The 22,014-nt window shown below is 42.1% G+C and overlaps 1 protein-coding gene and 1 long non-coding RNA gene across 7 annotated transcripts in view; one reads left to right on the top strand and one right to left on the bottom strand.

The window, feature by feature from the left end:
* Window positions 1-7,126: 7,126 nt before the first annotated feature.
* On the top strand, window positions 7,127-19,326 carry LOC310759357 (uncharacterized protein). Of its 6 annotated transcripts, none has more exons than XM_083606441.1 (10): window positions 7,445-7,543; window positions 7,839-7,878; window positions 8,842-9,173; window positions 10,018-11,631; window positions 12,395-12,460; window positions 13,312-13,412; window positions 14,161-14,249; window positions 14,541-14,686; window positions 17,310-17,462; window positions 18,730-19,326. In XM_083606441.1, the coding sequence occupies exons 4-10, from the start codon at window positions 10,119-10,121 to the stop codon at window positions 19,041-19,043; spliced, it is 2,382 nt and encodes a 793-aa protein (XP_083462567.1). In that variant the 5' UTR covers window positions 7,445-7,543; window positions 7,839-7,878; window positions 8,842-9,173; window positions 10,018-10,118; the 3' UTR covers window positions 19,044-19,326. The 6 variants fall into 6 exon arrangements, with proteins under 6 accessions (XP_083462571.1, XP_083462569.1, XP_083462570.1 ...); XM_083606442.1 differs by having other exon boundaries at window positions 7,452-7,543; window positions 8,839-9,173; XM_083606443.1 differs by lacking the exon at window positions 8,842-9,173 and having other exon boundaries at window positions 7,134-7,543; window positions 18,555-18,873.
* LOC310759564 overlaps window positions 17,474-22,014 on the bottom strand; it is an 18,813-nt gene continuing 14,272 nt past the window's right edge. Inside the window, exons 2-3 of the long non-coding RNA XR_014546416.1 lie at window positions 19,721-19,883; window positions 17,474-18,265 (exon numbers count right to left, since the gene is read on the bottom strand). This is a non-coding gene — a long non-coding RNA (uncharacterized lncRNA). The remainder of the gene's footprint in view (window positions 18,266-19,720; window positions 19,884-22,014) is intronic.

Raw genomic sequence — 22,014 nt, 5'->3', positions numbered from 1 at the left:
TCTTGTGTTGCTCATGGGCTTTGTTCTTACCATGCGGCTCAAAGAGGTTTGTGAGCATTGTTCCTTCAATGGCAAAGGGCTTGAGGTTCAAGGCACCATGCACTGAGGACAAGCCCAAACCTCAGCCTCCTGGAAGCTTCACGTTGGTTGGGGCTATTGGTAGCAGAGCACATGCTGAGCACGTATTAGGTATCAGGTTTTGTCCGCAATATCTCTAGATAAAAATGAATCCAGGGAGAAGGGCTGGGAAAGGCTGGAGAGCTGGGGGCAGGGGCGCCTGTCCATGCAGTCAGCACAGAGAAGATGGAGCCAGGGCCTGACTCAGGCTGTTTTCCAGCATGTTTCCTCCTGCTCTGGAGGGGAGGACCAGAACCAATGGATTCAAGTTACAAGAAAGGAGATTCCGACTCAACATCAGGAAGAACCTTCTGAAAGGAAGAGCTGACAATGGAAGGGACTCCCTTAGGAAGTTGTAGACTCTCCTTCTCTGGAGGTTTTTAAGCAGAGGTTGGATGGCCTCAGGGATGCTTTAGTTGAGATTCCTCCGTTGTGGGGGGTTGGACTAGATGATCCTTGCAGACCCTCCAAGTGTCCCTATTTTCCAGGGAACATCCCTGATTTAGAGAAGCTGTCCCAGTTTCTGATTTGATCCTGGAACATCCTGCTTTTCTTAAGGAGAAATATTGGAGAGTATGGAGTTATCTGACCCCTGAGCCATCTGGCGGCAATCCTGTACAGGAAAGGGTTTTTTTTTTAATGTTTAATGTTTTATTACATTGTTATATAGGTTGGAAGTTGCCCATAGTGGCTGGGGCAACTCCGTAAGATGTGTGGGGTATAAGTTTTAAAATTATCAATATGGAATGGGACGTCCCTATTTTAATTGGAGAAATGTTGGAGGGTATGCGCTTGGGCTCCCTTCCCATTCAGCATAAGACACTGTCATGAAATTAGTCAGCAACGAAGACAAACAAATCATAAAAATCAACTGATATCAAAATTAAGGTAATAACAACAGCCTACCTAGGACTTTAGGGGTGTCAGCACTATGGATGTGGAAGGGCAGGATCTGAGCCAAGTAAAGTTAAGCTCCTTGGGGTCCCTTTCAGTTCAGTGGGACAGAGTTGAGCATACAGGCACCTGAAATTGCTTATCTTGGCTAGATCAAGCCCTGTGACTTTTGAGCTAGCAATTGCAATTAATGTATCATCACCACCTTATATCAGCCGCTACACATTTTACCATTATTGTATTAAGGCCATGTTTCTTCATGGAATATTCATCTCCGAACACTACGTATGCATGAATCCTGTGATAGTTGGGGGTGGGAATAAAAGCAAAGCACGTGGAGGGTTTTTTTAAAAGACAAAACTGTATTCAGTAAGACGGATAGAATTATTATTTATATATGGCCATCCATGTGATTCTACTTCTCAGAGGACAAATCCCTGTCCTGAGGAGCTTACAATCTAAAATTTGCCAAAGGAGAAACAACAGTGGAGGAAGGGAGAGTAGGGCAGGCCAAGAGAAAATAAATATGCTATTGTTTCAGTTCCACATGATTAGGCTTGGTAGCAGGCTTCGTTTTCACAGGGCACGGGAATTACAGGGTTGAGCCCTGAGCGTCACAAAAAAGAAACACTGGCTTTGAAAAAGCAGCAGTTGGAATTGCATACGGTATTTGTGAAGCCAGCTCATGTGTGTCATTTATGAGCTAACTTTAAACCAGGATTGCCGCATGCTGAAAGGTCACGGGCACGGGTCCCTAGCAGGTTTATCAGTCACCAAATTGCGAGAACGGCATTTCCTTTCCAAGGTCACAAAGGATACTGCCGTTAAACCTTCATGGTTCCACAAAGGCAGATTTGCATAGGCAGATTTGCATTGGTAAGAAGGATATTTGCATTGAAATGAACACCAGGATACAAAATACTCTGTTTCCCACACCCCAGATCTCTCTGAGCAGTTTAGAAGTCTAATAAACATTGAGATTTCCAAGAGCTGGCTTGTTTGTTTTTAGCACAAAGCAGTATGCAATGGTGACACCTGCTGTGGGAAAAGAAAACTGACTTGAGGTTGCAACCCTTCCCTGAACACTGATTTCAGAGCAGTCATACATGGGAGCCTAGGAGCCAACTCCTAGGGGCCAAGGTCCCTTCGGCTCCCCCAGTAAAATATTTGAGGGGGGCAGGCCCCCTAAAGTTGATGGCCATTGCCATTCAAATGATGTGCACGCACCATGTCATGTGATCAGTTACGTGGGGCAAGGCTTACCTGCCCCCCCAATTTTATTCAAGTTAGCACTCCTACCTGGAAGTGTGCTGTGCTGTAAAAGTATTCAGCCATTTCAAGCCCCAGGCTCAAGTGTGCCAGAGGGGAAATATAAGCCATTGCTGAACTGAAGGGATTTTTATCAATGTGGCATGATTTAGCAAAGGCTTGATGCTTCTGTTGCATTTCTTTAAAGAAAAAAAGCAGCATAACAGAAACAGAAACACAAGTTTCTGGCCGGATAACAAGACCCCCACCCTGTGGCCTCGCTGAGGTGCTCCAAAGGAAAACAGAACAATATATTTGGCACCTGTTGGGCTGCAGGAGTTGCCAGAAGGAGGCGTACAAGACACTGTCCAGCCATCTTAGGGACTCCACTCTGGATTTGTGTGGGGTTTACTCCTGAGCCTTTTCTGAGCCTTTTCTTCTCCTGAAGATATCCCGCAAGGCACTGGAGGTTTAGGGTCAAAGATTTCCTCCTTCTAGATGAGCTACCTTCTCAGGTTGACAAGGCCCACCTGCCCCGCATTTCCCTCTGCAGCTCGTGCAGAAACCCCTCCTTGACCACTGGACCCACTATTGGTCTCATCCACTCAGTCCTCCAGAGCCTGTCCTCGTGTACAGGGGGAGCCCCGCTTGCCAAGGGTTTGAGACCCATCGGTCAGGATGCTGAAGAAAAAGTGAAATATCAAAGGAGCAAGGAAATCTTCCCCATTAGCTGCTAATTGCGAGAAGGGATATTATAGATAAAATATTTACCCTTGGATTTATTTATTTATATTCCATGTATTTATAGGCCACACAAAGCAACATACAAGAACAAGAAATAAAGGCAAATTAAAAACAGCAATACAGTGGTAGGTACCTCTAGATGTGAACAGGATCCTTTCCGGAGCCCCGTTCACATCTAGAAGCAAACGTAACTAGCGACGGCACATCTGCGCATGCACATGTCGCTTTTCGCCGCTTCTGTGCATGCACGTGACATCATTTTGAGCGTCTGCGCATCCGCAAGCGGCGAAACCCGGAAGTAACACGCTCCATTACTTCCGGGTTGCTGCGGAGCACAACTCAAGACGCGCTCATCCCGAAGCGCATTCAACCTGAGGTATGACTGTACAAACATTTGTAAAATGTTAATACCTTAAATGCAATCTTAAAAATTACAAAGCTGGTTAGAGTAGTACAGCAGCAGGCAAATAATATTTCAACATGCATCCATCAGACAGAAGAAAATAGTTTTCCAAAACAAGAAGTTTCCACCTACCAAGAGAAGTGAAAGAGCCAAGCAGCTTCTCTTGAGGAAGCAAACTCCATCCAGACCACGCAGATGCATCTGGCCTGCTGCTTCATCAACCCCCCAGAGCCAAGAACGGGCAGTCACTGTCTTCATGGTCGGAGCCACTGCATCCCTTGCATTTCTGTCTTTCTTTAACCATTCAAGGCCCAAAGCCTCTTTGGGGGGGAGGGGGCAGGGGGATGTCACTTAAATGGCTGTAATAAATTCCTATGGCTGCAGCCTGATCCCTTCCACAGCACTTATGGCACAAGCAGCCGGGCTTCTTTATTTAAATACCTGTGTAGAAAGGGAAACTTTTGCAAGGGCAGCTTTTTCAGCCTTGAATGGAAAGCTGAAGCTAATGAAACTCCTTCTTCTGCACAACTATTCAAACTGCAGGAGCTTCTGGTTAGGCTGCCCAGCTATTCCCGACCATCACTACTGTTAGCATGCCATTCTTCTTTGTAATATTTCCAACGTGTGTGTGTGTGTGTGCATGCATTGTGGGCGTTGGCTAGTTTTCTTAGTTGTTGAAGACCCAAAATATATTCCTGTTCCCAAAATACTGTTTAGAGAAATCCTACACTCCTCGCATAAATGTTTTGCTTGGGAGGCATCCATTGCCCATCCCAGTCCATGTTGCAATCGCACACAAACATCTCATGTCTCTGCCAGCCCCTGGAACACCTTCCCATGCAGAAAAATCACATTAGGTGCTATGTCAACAACGTCTCTACTTACAGACGTCAGTATTCATTTCAGGACAGCCTTACAGCAGGTTAGCAGTGAAAGGAAACAGATGTTCTCTTGTCTGAAAAACATTGGCCTTAGATTACCTTCTCTGGTCTCGGTTCAAAGCTGTCTTCACAGAGTTCAAAGCTTGATGAACCAATTTTTTAGCTGTTTGTGTCTAGATACCTCTTTGACCTCAGTAGGTACTCTACAAATATTTGCAGGGTTAGAGCCAAAGTTGTGGATCAGATACTTTGCTCTCCTACTTCAGGGGGGAAATGTGTATGGCTTTATAAAACTTCAAAGCAGTTTCACTTTTCCTAATCCAGGCCTGTCCCACCACAATCTCTGGGGCCAAGTGAGCAGGGTGCCTGGCTTCTAAAAGAGGAGGGGCCTGGCTTCTAAAAGAGGAGGGGCCTAGGCTCACTTTTTCTGGGAAGCCACCCTTCCTAATCCCAGCTAACAGGTATTAGCCTCATTTTCATTACTTTGTATGTTCTAGAGCACAGCATCAACAATGAAGACAAAGCTGCCGAATTCCAACCCGCAACTCTTGATATGGCTGCTAGTTTCCCCCCTGTCTTCAGTCTGTGCCTTCAACAGTAGCCTGACACATAGAAACTTTAGCAGCTGGAAATTTTCTTCATCATTTCATGTCCATGGCAGGAAAAAAAGAAAAGCTTTGCTTCCTTAATTTCAGTGCAGGGCTGGACCTAGACACATCAAAAAAGCAATTCAGTTAAATGCGTTGTAAACTTCATACAGGGAAATTCGGTTGGCGAAAGAGAGGGCTCCACAGCGCCATCTGGTGTCACAGTGTTGTAACACATATAAAGCACTTTGTCTTTATGAATGTAGGTGAGACCCAGGAGGCAACTACTGAAGCCACAGGATCAGTAAAAGTATTCTTGACACTTTTCAATGGACAAGACATCCCTTTTCTTCTATCACCTGGCATTTGCTCCATGAACAGGAGCAGCTTCTGCCCATGGATCCAAGACTCTATATTTGCATCAACTGTCTGAGCTCAGGCTGAGAGGTAGTGAGGAGCCCATAGCCCTACAGGCGGCTGAGCTGAGACTTTCATTTCCAACCTTTGTGCATGATATATGCTGCATGTGTGTCTTCCATGCGCCATCTCTGAACAGCAACACGGGGCCAGGCAATATGGAGAGCTGCTTTGGTATTTAGGCTTGTGGTCAACTCATAGCCTGAGCCTATGCACGTTTACTCGGAAGTAAGACCCATTGTGTTCAGTGTGGCTTGCTCCCAGGTAAGTACATTAGATTGGAGCCTAAGGATATGTCATTAAAGTTGCCAAGAGTTTTCTGACATTCCATACTGTGAGCTGAACTGGCACTTAAGTCATGACTAACTTTCCCCATTGTTTTCAGTGGAATGTGGGTTCAGCTAGCCTAGGCTGCATTCTGAACTCCACTTACCTGGGAGCAGGTCCCATTGAATTCAATAGGCTTTCCTACTGTTACTGCTTGCATGAAGAGAGATACCAGGCATACAAAACTTTCCCTGTGCCTTCTTCTGCCAAGAAAAGTCTGCCCCACTAAACGTTGTAAGAATACAATTTTGATCAGTCAGCTACTAAGCTGTACTATATTGCAAGTTGCATTTCTTGTTAGGAAATAATAAATGCATTGAAACACAATTAACCAGTTTTTTAAAAAATGTTAATACACTTGACAGATATAAAATTTGGTAGGAAGTCACACAGGAGCATGAAAATAATATTCTCATTTAATGTTTAAATAGGGAGCATACTGATTTCTTGGGAAATGTCATCTGTGCTGCAGCTGATGGTGCTTTGGCCACTCAGCTATCGGCTTTCTTTGGTGCTAAAACAACACATGGCCACCAGAGGGAGCTAGAGGACCAGCTTTACTGTATATCCTTTCAAAGCTTTTTTGGTACCAATAATGCACCATTTAAAAGGTGAGGCTGTTGTAAGTGCTGTGCTGAAACTTACCAACATGGGTTTGGGAAATCTTAGGTTTATTGGCCTTGGTCCTTTATGGTATGTGTGTCATACATTATTCCATTATTTGACTTCAAATTCATATTAAGTCTAATACTATGTAGTCATTGAGAATGTCATTTAACTCCATTGGATTTTCTTTAGTGAAGTATTTATTTCCTGAATAAACATGTATTTTATTTATTAACAATATTTCCATGCCACCCCATGACTGAAGTTCACTTCGAGGCATCATGTACATAAAAATGGTTAATATAGATAATATAAAGCAATATAAAACACATCACATAAGAAATTAATCAATAAGAGCAATAGGTAGGACTTTAAAACTTTAGGAAGCCCCACAAAATCTATTAAAAGCCCCTCCCCGGGCTTGCTGATCAGAAGGTCGGTGGTTCAAATCCCCGCGATGGGATGAGCTCCCGTTGCTCGGTCCCTGCTCCCGCCAACCTACCAGTTCGAAAGCACATCAAGTGCAAGTAGATAAATAGGTACCGCTCTGCCGGGAAGGTAAACGGCATTTCTGTGCGCTGCTCTGGTTCGCCATGACCCGGAAGCAGTCTGCGACAAATGCCGGCTCCCTCAGCCTACAGAGCGAGATGAGCGTGCAACCCCAGAGTCGTCTGCAACTGGACCTAATGGTCAGGGGTACCTCTACCTTTACCTTTAAAAAGAATACAGCGCAGGTGCTTCATGAACCTCTCTGGGAATGGTATAAATAGGAACAATCTTTATTATCAAATTCAAAGGCATGTTTTACAACAACTTAGAGAGCGCAGTCCACAGCTAGCAAATGCCATCTACCCACATTTGTTTTTATGTCTGTCTGCAAACTTATTTCTTGGGGGCTTGGCTTATTAAGCAAAGTGAAACTTACTTCCAAGTAAACATGCAAACATCCTCTCAAGCAAGTGAGCCCTCAACTATTTAATTAGTGCTACTTGGCACCTTGTAATCTGATTGGATAATAGAGTGCCTTTGAGTGGAGGGAGAATTGGCTGGCCTTGAAAAGTGAGAGAGATTCCAGCAACAGGCTTCCCTAAGAGAGAGCGAGTGAAGCAGCTGCAGCAGACACTGAATGGTTTAGGAAAGGAGCAACTGTGGAGATATTTAATGGAGGGGCTTGGTAAAACTTTATGATGAAGTTGCTTTTTCCACTGGCATTATTTCTTCTTTTGCTTTGCTCTTGCTCGTTAGGGAAGGAAACTACCAATCAAGTTTCCAGGGGTTTCCCGACGCCAAACTTTGATGTAGGAAAACATGATGAATGGGTGAGTATTGATGTTGTCCTAAGAGTCAGGTCAAAACACATCTTGCCCCAAGAGGGCTTCATGTAAGTGCCTCATTCTTCCATTTATATCCCATGTACCTCTGATAGAAATAGCCACATATGTTAAATAAACGCACCATTTCCTCTGTAAAGTAAACTGTGCACTTCCCGGAGTTAATGGGATTTTGGCACTTAATAAGCAGTGAACCCTGGAATGACTGTGTGTAGGGAAAAGCGCTTGTATCTGTGCTATACTTGCATAATAATAAGAGTAAATCACTTGGTTTTCTTTTTAGGTCGACACAAGTCTTAATGGATCCCAGGAATCAAAATCAGGTGAGCTTTAAAATTGACAGTGAAGGAGCAAGGTGATTCATTCATGGGTTTGACAGCAATTTTGTACTGTGCACAAGTATTGTTGGGATTTGTGTACTTTGGAGGGGGGGTGCAGCATGGCTGCAGGGCAGGCTCAATACCAAAGGGATGATTCAAATGGTAATGTAATCCCTAGAGGCTAGTTGTCTTCCTTCCAGGATGGGGACTAGGGCTGCTGCCGGCCAAGGAGCCTGTGAGCAATGGATTTCTGCTGCTGCTGTTCTTCCTGACTAAGCCCTTGGGTTGGGCTCTGCTAAAACAAAGAGGGAGAACGGCTAGAGAAAATTCCAGGCCCTGTTTTAAATCTGGGAAGGATAGGTGGTGTGTTTGTTTTGTATCCCCCACACTTTAAATGCACAAGTGCCCACAGGGCAGTATTTACATTATGTTTATTTATAAAGTATCACATTACTCCCATGGCAGAAACAGCTGCCTCTCCTATTCCAGCTTTAGGGTGTTCTTTGAATTTTGCAGATCTGGTGTTTTCATGCCCCTCAGATGACCACCAGTGGGATTCTGTGATTTGATTTATTCTTTGCCAGTTTTCCTCAAGCCAGTGTTTCAGGCTCAGCTACGTAGGTTATGAACTTTGCAGCTGAGCAATGAGAAGATTCAGATTAACTGAGGAACTGGAGGGGCTGTAGCACCACATCCCTGGAATCTCTCTGTGTTGGGAGCCCTTGGGAGGGAGGTGTTGGGTTCGGCGCCTTGAAGCTGCAAACAGAGCCATAAGAAGGAGAAGTCAAGCAAAGCAAATCCCATTACTGGATGTGATGGCTCAGGTGCAAGAAGATGGAGGCTGTTATTTCTGAAACATATAACCCTGATCGACTACCTATAGTTCTCAGATAGTTGTATTTGTGCTCTTGATAGCTTACAGCAAATGGGATAGGAAATACAAACTTCCAACATTTTCTTCAGCAGATTTTGTCCAAGTGGCACAATGATTGACTGGTTGGTGTCAGAAGATTAGTGTGGTGTTTTCCATACTGTCACAACCACAACAGTCGCCTCCAGTCAGCACCAAGGAGCAAGTGCTGTCAGCTTTTGACATACATGCCAACTGCACGTATATACCAAGAAGTAAAATAAAATGATTTTTCAGCTTCATTCTTAACCCTGGATGATGTGGAGTTGTTTTATCTCTGGAAAGGATGTGTGAATAAATCTGTGATAAATCTTCAGAAATGTTTTCTCTTGCCTTGAATACTGGCAAATCGCAAGCCAACTGTTCAGCAGTTGTGTTACCTCACAAGGTGTGTCCAGAGTCAGCATTATTTTGAAGTTGCCTAAACTCAGGCAGGCTTCCACTTGTTCCCCAACCAGTGATCTGTCAACATCAGCAGTCTGCTTCTGGGGTGTGTGTTGGGGGGTAAGGGGAGCTTGTCTGAGCAGAACTTTATGCTGTCTCTCTTTGTCTATTGTAGGCCTATAGTTGGCCTGTGAGCAATATGGGTATACTGCAAAACAGGTAGAACACCAAACTGCCTGGCCAGAGTGCCATAAGCATAACTAATACAATGTATGAAGTGCTTCCAGATGCTCAAAGCATTGAATAAAGGCCAAGAAACCAGGCCAGTCCCTACTTAGCTTTGCAAATGTGCTAGCAATTTTATCGTTTTTCTAATGCAATAAACCAGGCATAGGCAAACTCTGGCCCTCCAAATGTTTTGGAACTACAATTCCCACCATCCCTAGCTAACAGGACCAGTGGTCAGGGATGATGGAAATTGTAGTCTCAAAACATCTGGAGGGCCGGAGTTTGCCTATGCCTGCAATAAACCAATCGTGCTCAATAAATGGATCCTCCAAACTTCCATTTGTTCTGCCACTAACCCCTGAAGAAACCTGCAGTTTAGTGCTGAATTGGAACAAATGGTTTTTTCGCAAATTGCCATCTATTCTGATTAGCTTGAAAGAGCAGGTTTTCAGGAGGAAAATGGTGGGACAAAGGCAAAACCGCTCAGACCTGTGCCAAGAAAGCATAGGACAAACAGGAAAACCCCTTGGACCCATGCTTTCTAGGCTCCGAACAAGCGGAAGTGTGGATGAGCCCAAAGTGATGGTGATTGTACACCTTCTTTCATCTTCCACCTACAGAATTGGGATTCCCTTGGCTGCTGGTGTATCTTCCTGTAACAAGTTGCCACGCTGTCTTGGAGGGCGATGCTGGAACTTTCTCTCCTCCAGATCTGAGCAGGATGCCAGGCAACAGCTGGTGCAACTGGACTATCTGGGCTGGTCCTCACAAGCACATCTTGATTTACATAGAAGGATTTGAAGGGATTTCACAATGTGAAGAAAATCAGGATAAGCTCATATTCCAAGGAGTCTTATCAAGTGTTGAAAGCAAAGTAACTTATGCATGCGGAAACCATGGTACTTTGGTGTTTGCTGCACAGGCTGTGGCTGTCCATATAGTGTTTTTGTCAACAATGTCTTCTCACAACCATAGTCATAAATATTTTAAAGGACGGTATTATGTATTTGAAGATTATGAAACTTTTACTGGTGGTGAAAGGCCAGTTATGAAATCTAACAGCAGTGCTGGACTTCCTCCCAAGTCTTTTATAATGCACTCACAGCATATTTTGGATTTTGTAAACACTAGCAGAAAGCTTAGCAGCGAAAATGGGCTTCCTGCGACTAGTAAAGAGAGGTGGTGGGGAAATAGCAAGGCTACAAGCTTAGAATCATTCCTGCAGCCTACGGTTTCTCTCTTGAAAACCAAAAAAAAAGTTACCTTGAAACCTCTTGATATAAAGAGGATACACGTTGCTAAGCCAACTATTGATGACATTGGGAATGGGAATGAAACCTCTTCCAGCAACTTCAAGAAAACTCTAGTCTTAGAATCAAGCAGTATTGAGAATGAAGACAAAGCAATTATGTACAAGCCAATTGCCTCTTCAGCCACACTACGTGTGTCCCAAAAGGTCAGAATGATGACAAAATCGGTGGCAATGAAAGGTCATGGAACTGTCACTGAATCTGTCAATCTTCAAAATAGTGGGCACAGAACCACACGCTGGAAGCCAGCATACATGAGCAATACTGGGAGAACAATATTAGGAACATCTGCCTTGAGTGGCACTACTTTTCCACAAATGTTCATGGAAGATCAGAGAACTCCAGTTTCACCTCCTAAAAGTATCCCAGAGAAGAAGCAAGAACAGGTTCTTCACTCACTGCTGACTAATTCTGAGTTCTCCAGGAAAATCATGGATGAAATGGAATTTCAACACTTGGAACTGCAGGAAGTATATACAGGAGAGCAGAGGAACAATCAAGCCTTTGGAGAAGAGAATGGCAACAGTGATAAGTACATAGCAGTGACTACTGCTGTAGGAAAAAATGACTCTTGTGGAGCAGAGCAGCTCACTACAGAAATGCCAAGCATTCCTACAGCCAAGCCAAAAACCTATCTGACCACTGCAGGGTACCCTAATGTGCTTCCTGCTCCTTCTCTAAGGATGCTTAATAGGAAACTCTTGGGCCCCACTACAGCTACAGCTACAAATTTCCAGGCTGTTCCCTCAAAGAACTCAAAAGGTACCCAAGTAGAGGCAGTTTCTACTTCGCCTCCCAACAATCCAGTAACCAGAAACGCAGAGCGACTGCCAAAGAAGCGTACAAACCCAAATCCTCCCTACTCACCTTCTGCTCAGGTATCAAGTCATAAAACTTCATTGAAAGCAGAGAATAATTCCTATGGTAAGTCTTGTTACCTCTAAACTGCTTATCTATCAACTGAGGCTGGTAAACGCATGGAGCTAATTGGGGAAATTACAGAAGAAATCCTTGCTAGCCTGTGTGTTTCAGAAATCTGGCTTAACTCCACTGAGCAGTGTGTGGTTTTCAGCTTTTTCTAGTATTTGATATAGGAGGGGGGGGTCAGTAACTGTTGGCAAACGAAACAAAATTGTCACTCTAAATCCGAGCTGCTTCACACATTGAATTTCCCCCACTCGTTCAGTACTGGCCAGTCACTTTTATTATGAATGGTCACTGCTCTTCCTTTGCAGAATTGTCACTCTGTACTGTTTGCATTTAATTGTTTTTATTTTATTGATTGATTGATTGATTGATTGATAATGGAACCCCACTGTTTGACAAAACAACAACTATGTTTTTTCTCTCTCTCTTTCTTTGTGTTTGTGTCTATATTCGCCTACTGACTGATATTCTAGTCCACAAAAGACTATGCCACAATTCTCTGAAGGCTGTCAGGTGTATTGTGTTCAGTGAAAAATGTTTTACTTGTGCATATAAACAACATGTGTGCAAGCATAAAGTGTATTTTCATTCCACATATTGCATATGGGGCTAGGGTGGGGGGATTATTTTACAATAAACTGTATGTACTGTACATGTGAGTCAGATACAGTTCTGACTTGATGGTGTTTATGGGCGTTGCACTAGAACTCTCATGTTCCGGATACTAGATTGATATTTTTCCGTTGTCTTTCTTCCATAGAGAGGGATTCTGTTTTGAAGCCCCATGACAATAATTTTGTACTGGAATCTGAGCACAATCCTGGAGGTAACATTTCCATATCCCCTTCCTCAAGGCTGGAAGAACTTAAAAAAAAAATTGCTTTCTCAGTGTAGTTTAATAATAATAATAATACTTTTATTATTTGTACCCCACCCATTTGACTGGGTGGCTTCCAACAGATATAATAACATAACAAAACATCAAACATTAAAAACTTCCCTAGATGTCTTTGCAAAGTTGTGTGGTTATTTATCTCCTTTTCATCTCATGGGAGGGCATTCCACAAGGAGGGTACCACTACCAAGAAGGCCCTCTGCCTGGTTCCCTGTAGCTTCACTTCTGCCAGAAGGCCTTTGGAGGTGGACCTCCGTGTCCAGACTGAACGATGGGGGTGGAGACACTCCTTTGTGTATACTGGGCCAAGGCTGTTTGGGGCTTTAAAGGTCAGCTCTGGGAGCCAATGTAGATCCTTTAAATCGTTGGGTGAACTGATACATCACTGACTGTTAAACCAATGATACCCATGCTGCAAGTGGGCCCTTTGGGGGCAGGGAACACTTTCCTTTGTGCTTATTTATTTACTGCATTTATATCTCACCTTTTCCTCCAAGGAGCTCAAGGTGATATACATGCTTCTCCTTCTCATTTAATCCCCACAACAACCCTGTGAGGTAGGTCCATCTGAGAGACTGTGACTGGCCTAAGGTCACCCAATGAGCTTCATGGCTGGGTGTGGATTTGAACCCTGGTATCCCACGTCCTAGTCTAACATCTTAACCGCTAGACCACACTGGCTTAGGGGGCTGTTAGCTTTAAATACGGTGGCAAGCTGTAGGAATTGCTCTGCTATTTTCTGTATCCTCACTGCACTTCGGCAATCTTTGGGTCTTCTGCAGATCTTCTGTTTGAAATAAGTTTTGGTATAGAAAACAAAGGATGGAGCTCTCCCATTGGAAGTGAGTTGGAAAAAGCTCTCATAGACTCTATTAAGAGTCAGGTAAGAAAACAAATGGCTCTGGTTGTATGGTAAAGCTTTTTTTGTAATGCTATATGTCAGTCCTTTTAACAGAGGAGCTTCAAGTCCTCAATTTTAGTTCTTTATTTTTGAGGTGGGGGCACACCTCGCCTTGGCACGTCATGTTGATGCTGGTATCATGTCAGTTCCACAAAATGAGTTTAATAGATTTTCAAAGTGCACAGTTAGTTAAACATGGGTATTCAGACAAATTAAAGACAGCAGAAAGGTTGGATTTTCACCTTTTTGTGACGAATAAAATGGAAGCACACAGAATCACCAGAAGGCACACAAGGAAATAGACATCTTTGGGGAAATGGTGAGCATTCACTATTTTTGGAATAATAAGAGTTTTTGTGAAAGAGATTCAGAGTGACTAAGAGATGTTGATATTAAGAAATGGAATAAGAATTTTGTGAGTTACAAGAAGGGAAAGAAGAATGGAAACATATTGAAGAGATATAATAGATATATAATACATATTTATTATAGGTGCAATTGAAACACTTGAAGTAAAGTTATAAAAACAAAATACTATTTTTATATTACATATACTTGCGTAGTTGTCCCATAGTAGGAAAAACTGAGGTCCACCATACTTGGGTGAGGCTTTTGTTGTTATTTTTAACAGGATATTAATTATGCTATCAGCACCTTTGTTTCTGTTGCCATTGATTTAACCATTGGTTATCTGTAATACAAACCCACAGTTGGGCTGCTTTTTTTTCAGGTGCAAGAGAAAGTGAAACTCCTCTCAATCAAAGTCAAGGAAGTCAAGTTAAAGGAAATTATAAGGAAAGAAGAAACTGAAACTGATAGGTATGTCTACTAAGCTATAGCTTGCCCTAAAATGGTAACAAACTTGGTTTAAAGCACCCTGAATTTGCGTGCTATTCTTTATCAGTTGCACTTAATGAGGAAAAGCCAACAATATTATTTCCAACCCTTCTTCCTTCCTTCTCTGTAGTAAACCTGCAACTTGCCTTCCGTCTTCTTATTCCCAAGCTGAGATAATACCTTTATTATATGTGCTCAGCTACTAGAGAAGGGAAGTGTTAATGTACTCACTCATTTGAAATTAATACTTTTTATACTAATTTTTATATGTAGACAAAATGGTCCGAACCTGATATTCATGTTCTGGCTCCATCTAACACCAGAAGAAAAGAATATATCTCACTTATTGCATTTGCAACTGGAAGACCTTGGTGGAACATCTGTGGAAGTTGGCAAGGTTCAGACAGTTGTGGTGAGAGGTGTGTAAAAAGTGTTACACTATTTATGGGTGGTATAAAATAACAAGTTAGATAGAGATGGGGAGGTCCGGGATGGGGGAGTAAGGCGGAAAAATTCCACACGTCTTCCTATCACTAGCTAAAAAAGAAACTTTAATCATTCAGTGAATAAAATTCTGGGCTTGCGATTTTTGCATCAGTGAAGGCAGGAGGAAAGAATAGCCCTTTAATCCACAGAACAATTAAGCTGATCACATAGGGCTGGATTCAACTTTAATGAGAGCCAGCACAAGGTCTTTCGCCAGCACAAGAGGGCTTCTCCCAAATAGGCTTGGGGGGTCAGGAGATCCCCCAGAACAGCAAACAGAGGGTTATTGTTCCATCATGCAAGCAAAAGTGCTTTTGCAGACAGAACGATTGTAATAGTGTGATGTTGAATTACACCTTAACATTGTGTCACTGTCTCCTAAATCAATTTAGAAGTTGATTACATGGCATCAAATGGAACTGAAACTTCATTCTAGTTGGTATCAGTTGAAGTATGCAAGCCAGCTATTGCATGCAGTTTGACCCACATAACTCTACAGCATACAACAAAAGCCTAATACCTGCTTTTCTCTTCAAGAGAGGAACATTTGGAGTAGGGAAGCCATTAGGTGGCATGTGTAACTCTCTCCCACTGAGAGCCAGTGTGGTGTAGTGGTGAGAGCGGTGGACTTGTAATCTGGTGAACCGGGTTCACTTCCCCGCTCCTCCACATGCAGCTGCTGGGTGACCTTGGGCAGTCACACTTCTCTGAAGTCTCTCAGCCCCACTCACCTCACAGAGTGTTTGTTGTGGGGGAGGAAGGGAAAGGAGACTGTTAGCTGCTTTGAGACTCCTTCGGGTAGTGATAAAGCAGGATATCAAATCCAACCTCTTATTCCCAAAAGTTGCTTCTCTCCAAATCATCTTGTTTCTCCATCTGCCTTCCCCTCATGGAGTTTGAAGCACATTCGCCTTTGGCTTCTAGCACTTTATTTTACAATGACAGGTCCTGCTCCAAAGCAAGTCATTGTTGAAACCATGTACATGAAGACAATGGGTTATCCCCTCAGTGTCCATGACCCAGCTGCACTATGCATTTAAAGCAGGATCATACCACTTTAGGAAGTTATGGCATCCCTGGGGACTGGAGTTTGTTAAGGGTGCTAAGAATTGCTAGGAGACCCCTATTTCTCCTCACAGAGCTACAATTCTCAGCATGATTTTGTTGGGGGTACTGGTCATTCGTTTTCAGACAACTGTCTTCCTGAGTTTCTGCATGTAAGATGAAACTCTGGTTGTGAAGCTGGATTGTTTACACTGGTGCAAAGATAAGACAGTGAAGTCATGGGCACACGCAGCGCATTATGTGAGAGTGACTAAGAGAGAGGTTCGGTTTTGATCTGCTGAGAAGATGCAAGCAGATCTGCCGCGGGGATCCGCAGTAGTTTCTGTAAATAGCAACTGTTAAGTTTAACGACAGGCAATAAAGTAATCTGTCTCATCAATCAAGACTCAGGGCCAATTTCCTCACGCTTAGCTGCAGACTGTATTTCAGCTCTGCTAAAAGTCTGGTTGGAAGTGTGCTGGGCAAATTGTTTATGGCTGCCTTCACGCCGTAAACAGCAACAGCCAATCCTTTCCAGGGAATTCTGAGAATTTTAGCTCTGTGAGGGGAATAGGGGTCTTCTTACAACAAACTACAGTTCCCAGGATTCTTTTGGAGAAGCCATGACAGTTTAATGTGGTATAACAATGCTTTTAGGTGTATAGTGCAGATGGAGCTTTAGTGTTGTCAAGTTAAAAAGCTAGTGGTGGTGAAGTTCATCCACCCTTGACATTTCAGCCAATTTTGTTGACATTCTGGTGCGCCACATGCAAAGCACATGCTTGAGCAGGATTTCTGGTGCAGCCATAATGGAGGTTGTGCAGGGCTTCCACCTGTGAGGAAGTGCTTGTGACGTGCTTAACCATGAAGTGATCATTGTGAGTGAAAGAGCTGGGCGTGGGGTGGGGTACCATAGAATGAATGCTACAGGAAAAGTGGGAGGGAATTTTTTTTAATGTCTACTGAAAGAGGTGAAGAAAAGGAGAAGATGGGAAATTAATCAGCTATAATACTTCAAATACTGCATGCAGTGCTCATATCTAAAAAGGTAGCTGGCTAATAAAAGCTTTGTGCATGCAAAGACTAATCCTTAACATCAGGAAAAGTCAAAGCTTAAGGAAAATCTATTTTATTCCATACATATGGAATGCCATAGCATTGCATACCCCAACATTTTCATTTATATTTTTGTTATTTTGACTTGTCCTCTGTTTTCAGAATTGTTTGTATCAGTTGTTTCTAGTTTATATCTGTTTAGCTGGGATTGTGTAACATCTTTTTCTTCTTGTTTCTTCTTGCACCTATGTGACTTAGGGCTGTTGTCTTGGTGTTTATTCTGCCAATCCATGGGAGACAGAAGTAATGACTGGCAGTAAGACAGCTTCCAATGCATACTAAATTCCTACTTAATTGGTTAGCTGTGGCTTATATGACTGGTAGTCTGAAACCATGCTATTTAAAGTTTATAGCCATGTTACTGCAGAACAATTTTATTCTCGCTCTACCTGCCAGATGTGAATGAATGCAGCTCTGGGATTGGGCTATGTGGTGACAAGGCAATCTGTCGCAATGGATATGGTACATATATATGTCAATGTAAAGAAGGTTATGAGGATCGTTCTCCAAAAAATTCAGGAACTCTGTGCTTTCATAATCCACAGACAGGTATGTATTTATAAATCTGCTTTGGGATTTATTTATTTATTTAGTATTGGGAATTAGAATGAGAATACTTAAGGATAAGAATAAAAATAATTAGTAAGAATAGTAAACATGTCATGCTGCTTAACATAACAGCAGTTTGCATTAAAATGTTAAAACTAAAATATAAATGCTTATCACAAAATAAAATAGAGACATAGTAGACCATTAGAAGGTGTCCCTTCTCGTTCTATGGGATATCAGTTGGGTGTGCATCTTAATCTGGAAGATGTTCTCTTGCTTGTGGAAGTATATTCCTCTTCTTAAACCCCAGCCAGCTGGCACAAGACTGGGCTCATCCTACGGCAGGGTTTTTTTTCCTTATGAACAGTAAATCTTGTAGAATCAGACAGAAGGTGAGTTTGAAATAATTGTCCATCTTAGAAGAAGTATGCTATTTGCATTGGAAATTCAACCTGCCAGTTTACCGTAGCAACCTCTTAAGCTGTCAGAGTAAGATTATGCCTTTTTAGTTGTACTGTGGCTCCTGAAAGTCTTTGATGTAGTTATGCTTCTGTTCATATCACCTGAGAATATATGGATGAAGGTGGACACAGTGTTTAAAAAGCAGTCACGGTGAGTTCTTCAATAGTGTGAGCTTAGCCTTAACAATTTACATGACAGACAGATATTCAGGCATGTGTGCCAGCAAGCCTTATGCTGATTCAGCCTTCAGTCCTGCATTTTGCTTCACATTTGGTGTGAGCTGTCTTCCTTTTGTTTCAGGTGTGATGTGCATTATGTTCTGTTATATGTTCTTCCTTGACCTTATAAAAAAAGAAAAAGAAAGAAACAGCAAAACATTTTGATAGTTGCAAAACTGCCCTAAGCAGTGTAAGGAAGTGATGGTTAGTAGCCTATGGGTGTTGATGGACAGGGGGCTTTATCCCAGATTTGCTTTTAAACAAAGAAATTCAAAATGTGCATAATGGCTGCAGAAAGCAGGGCTGTATTTTCCAGAAGAGGGCAAGTTATGTTTGCACTCCGTGTGGCAGGAGAACTTCCAAATTCAGCCTTACTATGTTCTAAAAATGTTGTGTCTTCACCCTAAGATAGTTAACTCCTGTCCTGAGTGTGAAGGAGCATGAAATGTGAATGTTGGTCTCCTAGAATCCTTGACTTGTTCTATGACGTGTTGGCTGATCTCTTTTGAATGTGGAAGGCTAATTTTGTGCGCAAAAAGCATTCGGGAAAGAACGAGTTCAACAAAGCAGTTTTATTTGTCTTGCAGGCATTAGCTCCTTGTTCCGCTATACCGAGATTCTTGTAGGTACCACTGTTTTTTTCATCTGTGCTCTTGTAGTGGTGATCAGTGTGCTGTGCAGCATAGTAAAAAATAAATTTACTAAGAAGGACTTGCACTTTCAAGAGGCTGCTTTGCCTGGGACATCTACATCATTTGATCAGAATAACATCCATCCTCTCCTTAGTCTAGACCCTGGCCTGTTAAAACTCAGAGCCAAGTCGCCAGAACGGCCTTTACAACAGAGAACTAGCCCCAGTGAAACGTACAGAGTATCTATTGAACAGTCTGAATGTTTATAAAGAAAATGCAATACTAGTTGCACCCCCCTTCCCCAATTCATAATCTCCTTTCCTTTCTTGTTAGTGAGTAGATGCAACTTTTTGTTTCTTAGCAGTTCTTACCGAATTCTTTTTATCACCCCTTGTTCTCTGCCCATTTCCCCCGATATCTTAATTAAAATGTAACTCTTATAGTATTTTTTTCTTCAGTTTATGGGCAACTGTATTTTCTGCCTGGCTTTATATATAAACAGCAATGAATGTGACTTCTGTTCATGACTGTTAATAAACCTGATATCCTGCTCTTTGTGTAATTGTGTATCTTGGTTAATAGTCAAAATAAATGCATGGGGCAATGGAAAGGCTGTAGGGTTGTTTCCGGACAACCTGTTTATTCAGGTGTTCATCCTGATTTATTTTCACAAAGTTTGTGGGTAGCTTAGACAACACCAGCTATTTATTTAGCATATGTTGTGGGCTGTAAACCAAGGGGAATACCACCCCCTGCCATTCTCCCCCCCAAGATTATTATTAAAGTTTTCTCAAAACATTAAAATAGTATCTAGAGCAAATAGAATCAAAAAGACAAGAAACAGAGGAGAGAGAAGAACAAGAAAATAGAAAAAGAGAAGAAAAAATAGTAACAATCATAATAAAACACAGAATTATATGTAGATATCCCTCTATCATAATTATACCTTAATCTTCAATCCACATGCAAAGAAGTGAGTCTTCCAGCTCTCGCTTCCCCCTTTCTCAGCCTCACACCCTGAGGAAAACCCCTCTGGCCTGTTTTTCACACTGGTCCCTCTCTTCTGTCCATCACCTCTGCATGTATCTTCATTTATCCCAGATATAAATCTTCAGAAATCAAAACATGTGCAAGAATAAAATCAATAAAGTGCTATCAAAAATTAACAATCAGAACGAAAACAGTGAATAAGAGGGGAAAGAGGGAGGTAAAGATTAAAAGAGAAAAGAGGCTTCCGCTTCTCTGTCTGCCAAAATGTTTAGCGTATACACTCCAGAAATATCCAGCTTTCCTCCCATTCTGCTAGATGGTAATCCCAAATTTTCTTCCCACACATCCAGAATCCATATCTTCTCACTTAGGAAGTTCAATGTAGCTCTTCATTTACGCATTGTTATCTTTGATCTGTGTGTCCAAAATAATCTCTTTCTAGTTCTTTTTAGTGAGTTTCTCCTCAGATGCTGCAACCTTTCTCAGTAACGTCGTAATTTATATTTGTTTGCCTGTTAAATCTTTATTAAATCATTTTTGGTCCTTTTGCCCCCTCCCCCCCCCCCCAGTCTTTGATCAGTTTAGTCTCTAGGAGATGGGGGCCATTTTCTATTTGCATATTCATTATTCCACCAATCTCATCAGACACAGCTCTGAAAGCACATTCAATATAGAAAACCATACTTTGAACTGTCTTGAGCAATTCCTGTGGTCAGTAAATTTCCAACTTTACAGCAGATTCCATCCTCGGCTCCCACCTTTCTGACAGCTGTAAATCTGACCCCTCAGCTCCATCTGGTATTTTTCCATGTTTAAACAAATGTGGTTTGTGTTTGCCACCTGCGGATTCTACACCACATCCCATTTGTCTTATCTGTGTCCTGAAATCTGTATCTTCTGTAATCCATTTCTTAACTCAATCTGTTGCATTTTAAGCATCCTTTGCACAAATTCAAGGATCAGTGATGTCTTTCGTGTAGCCATGATTTATTAGGCTATCTTTGCTTCCCTGTGTCATATGACACAATTTAAAATTCTCACTTTCATTTTTCATCAACTCAGCACAAGAAAACAAGGATTTACAAAAGATGTAAAAAATAAATTACTGTATAAGCAATTCTGAGCTCCAGTCCCTTTTAATCTTTCCAGGCAATAAGTTATTTAAATTTTCTTGAAAAGGCTCTCAGCCTGTTATCTGATACTGCTTTTCACTGCCCACAGTCTTTTTCTTTTTAGCCAATTAATTTTCTTTTTATTAATTTTCCAAATTGTTACAAATCAATCCAAATTAATTCAATTAAATACAATTAAAAACAAAAAAGGTTTCCTGCTCTCATTACAGGATATGTCAATGCTGTATCTGCACTGCTGCATCAATTCTCACTTAGTCTCTAGATGACATCACTTACACATGCCACCAATATTGCATTCATTCAGCTGCCCCTTTACAATCCTGCAAACACAGCAAAAAGCTCAATTAGACCTTAGTATATATAATCCTGAGAAATCTCTATGTGGGACAAGAAGCTACAGTTTGAACTGGATATGGAACAACTGATTGGTTCAAAATTGGGAAAGGAGTACGACAAGGCTGTATATTGTCTCCCTGCTTATTTAACTTATATGCAGAATTCATCATGCGAAAGGCTGGACTGAATGAATCCCAAGCCGGAATTAAGATCACCGGAAGAAATATCAACAACCTCAGATATATAGATGACACAACTTTGATGGCAGAAAGTGAGGAGGAATTAAAGAACCTTTTAATGAAGGTGAAAGAGAAGAGTGCAAAATATGGTCTGAAGCTCAACATCAAAAAAACGAAGATCATGGCCACTGGGCCCATCACCTCCTGGCAAATGGAAGGGGAAGAAATGGAGGCAGTGAGAGATTTTACTTTCTTGGGCTCCATGATCACTACAGATGGTGACAGCAGCTACAAAATTAAAAGACGCCTGCTTCTTGGGAGAAAAGCAATGACAAACCTAGACAGCATCGTAAAAAGCAGAGACATCACCTTGCCAACAAAGGTCCGTATAGTTAAAGCTATGGTTTTCCCAGTATGGCTGTATGGAAGTGAGAGCTGGACCATAAAGAAGGCTGATCACCGAAGAACTGATGCTTTTGAATTATGGTGCTGGCGGAGACTCTTGAGAGTCCCATGGACTGCAAGAAGATCAAACCTATCCATTCTTCAGGAAATCAGCCCTGAGTGCTCACTGGAAGGACAGATCCTGAAGCTGAGGTTCC

The sequence above is a fragment of the Podarcis filfolensis genome, assembly GCF_964270895.1.
Source record: "Podarcis filfolensis genome assembly, chromosome: 3".
NCBI lineage: Eukaryota > Metazoa > Chordata > Lepidosauria > Squamata > Lacertidae > Podarcis > Podarcis filfolensis.
Note: the sequence above shows the minus strand (reverse complement) of the source record. Positions and strands in the feature narration are given on the sequence as shown.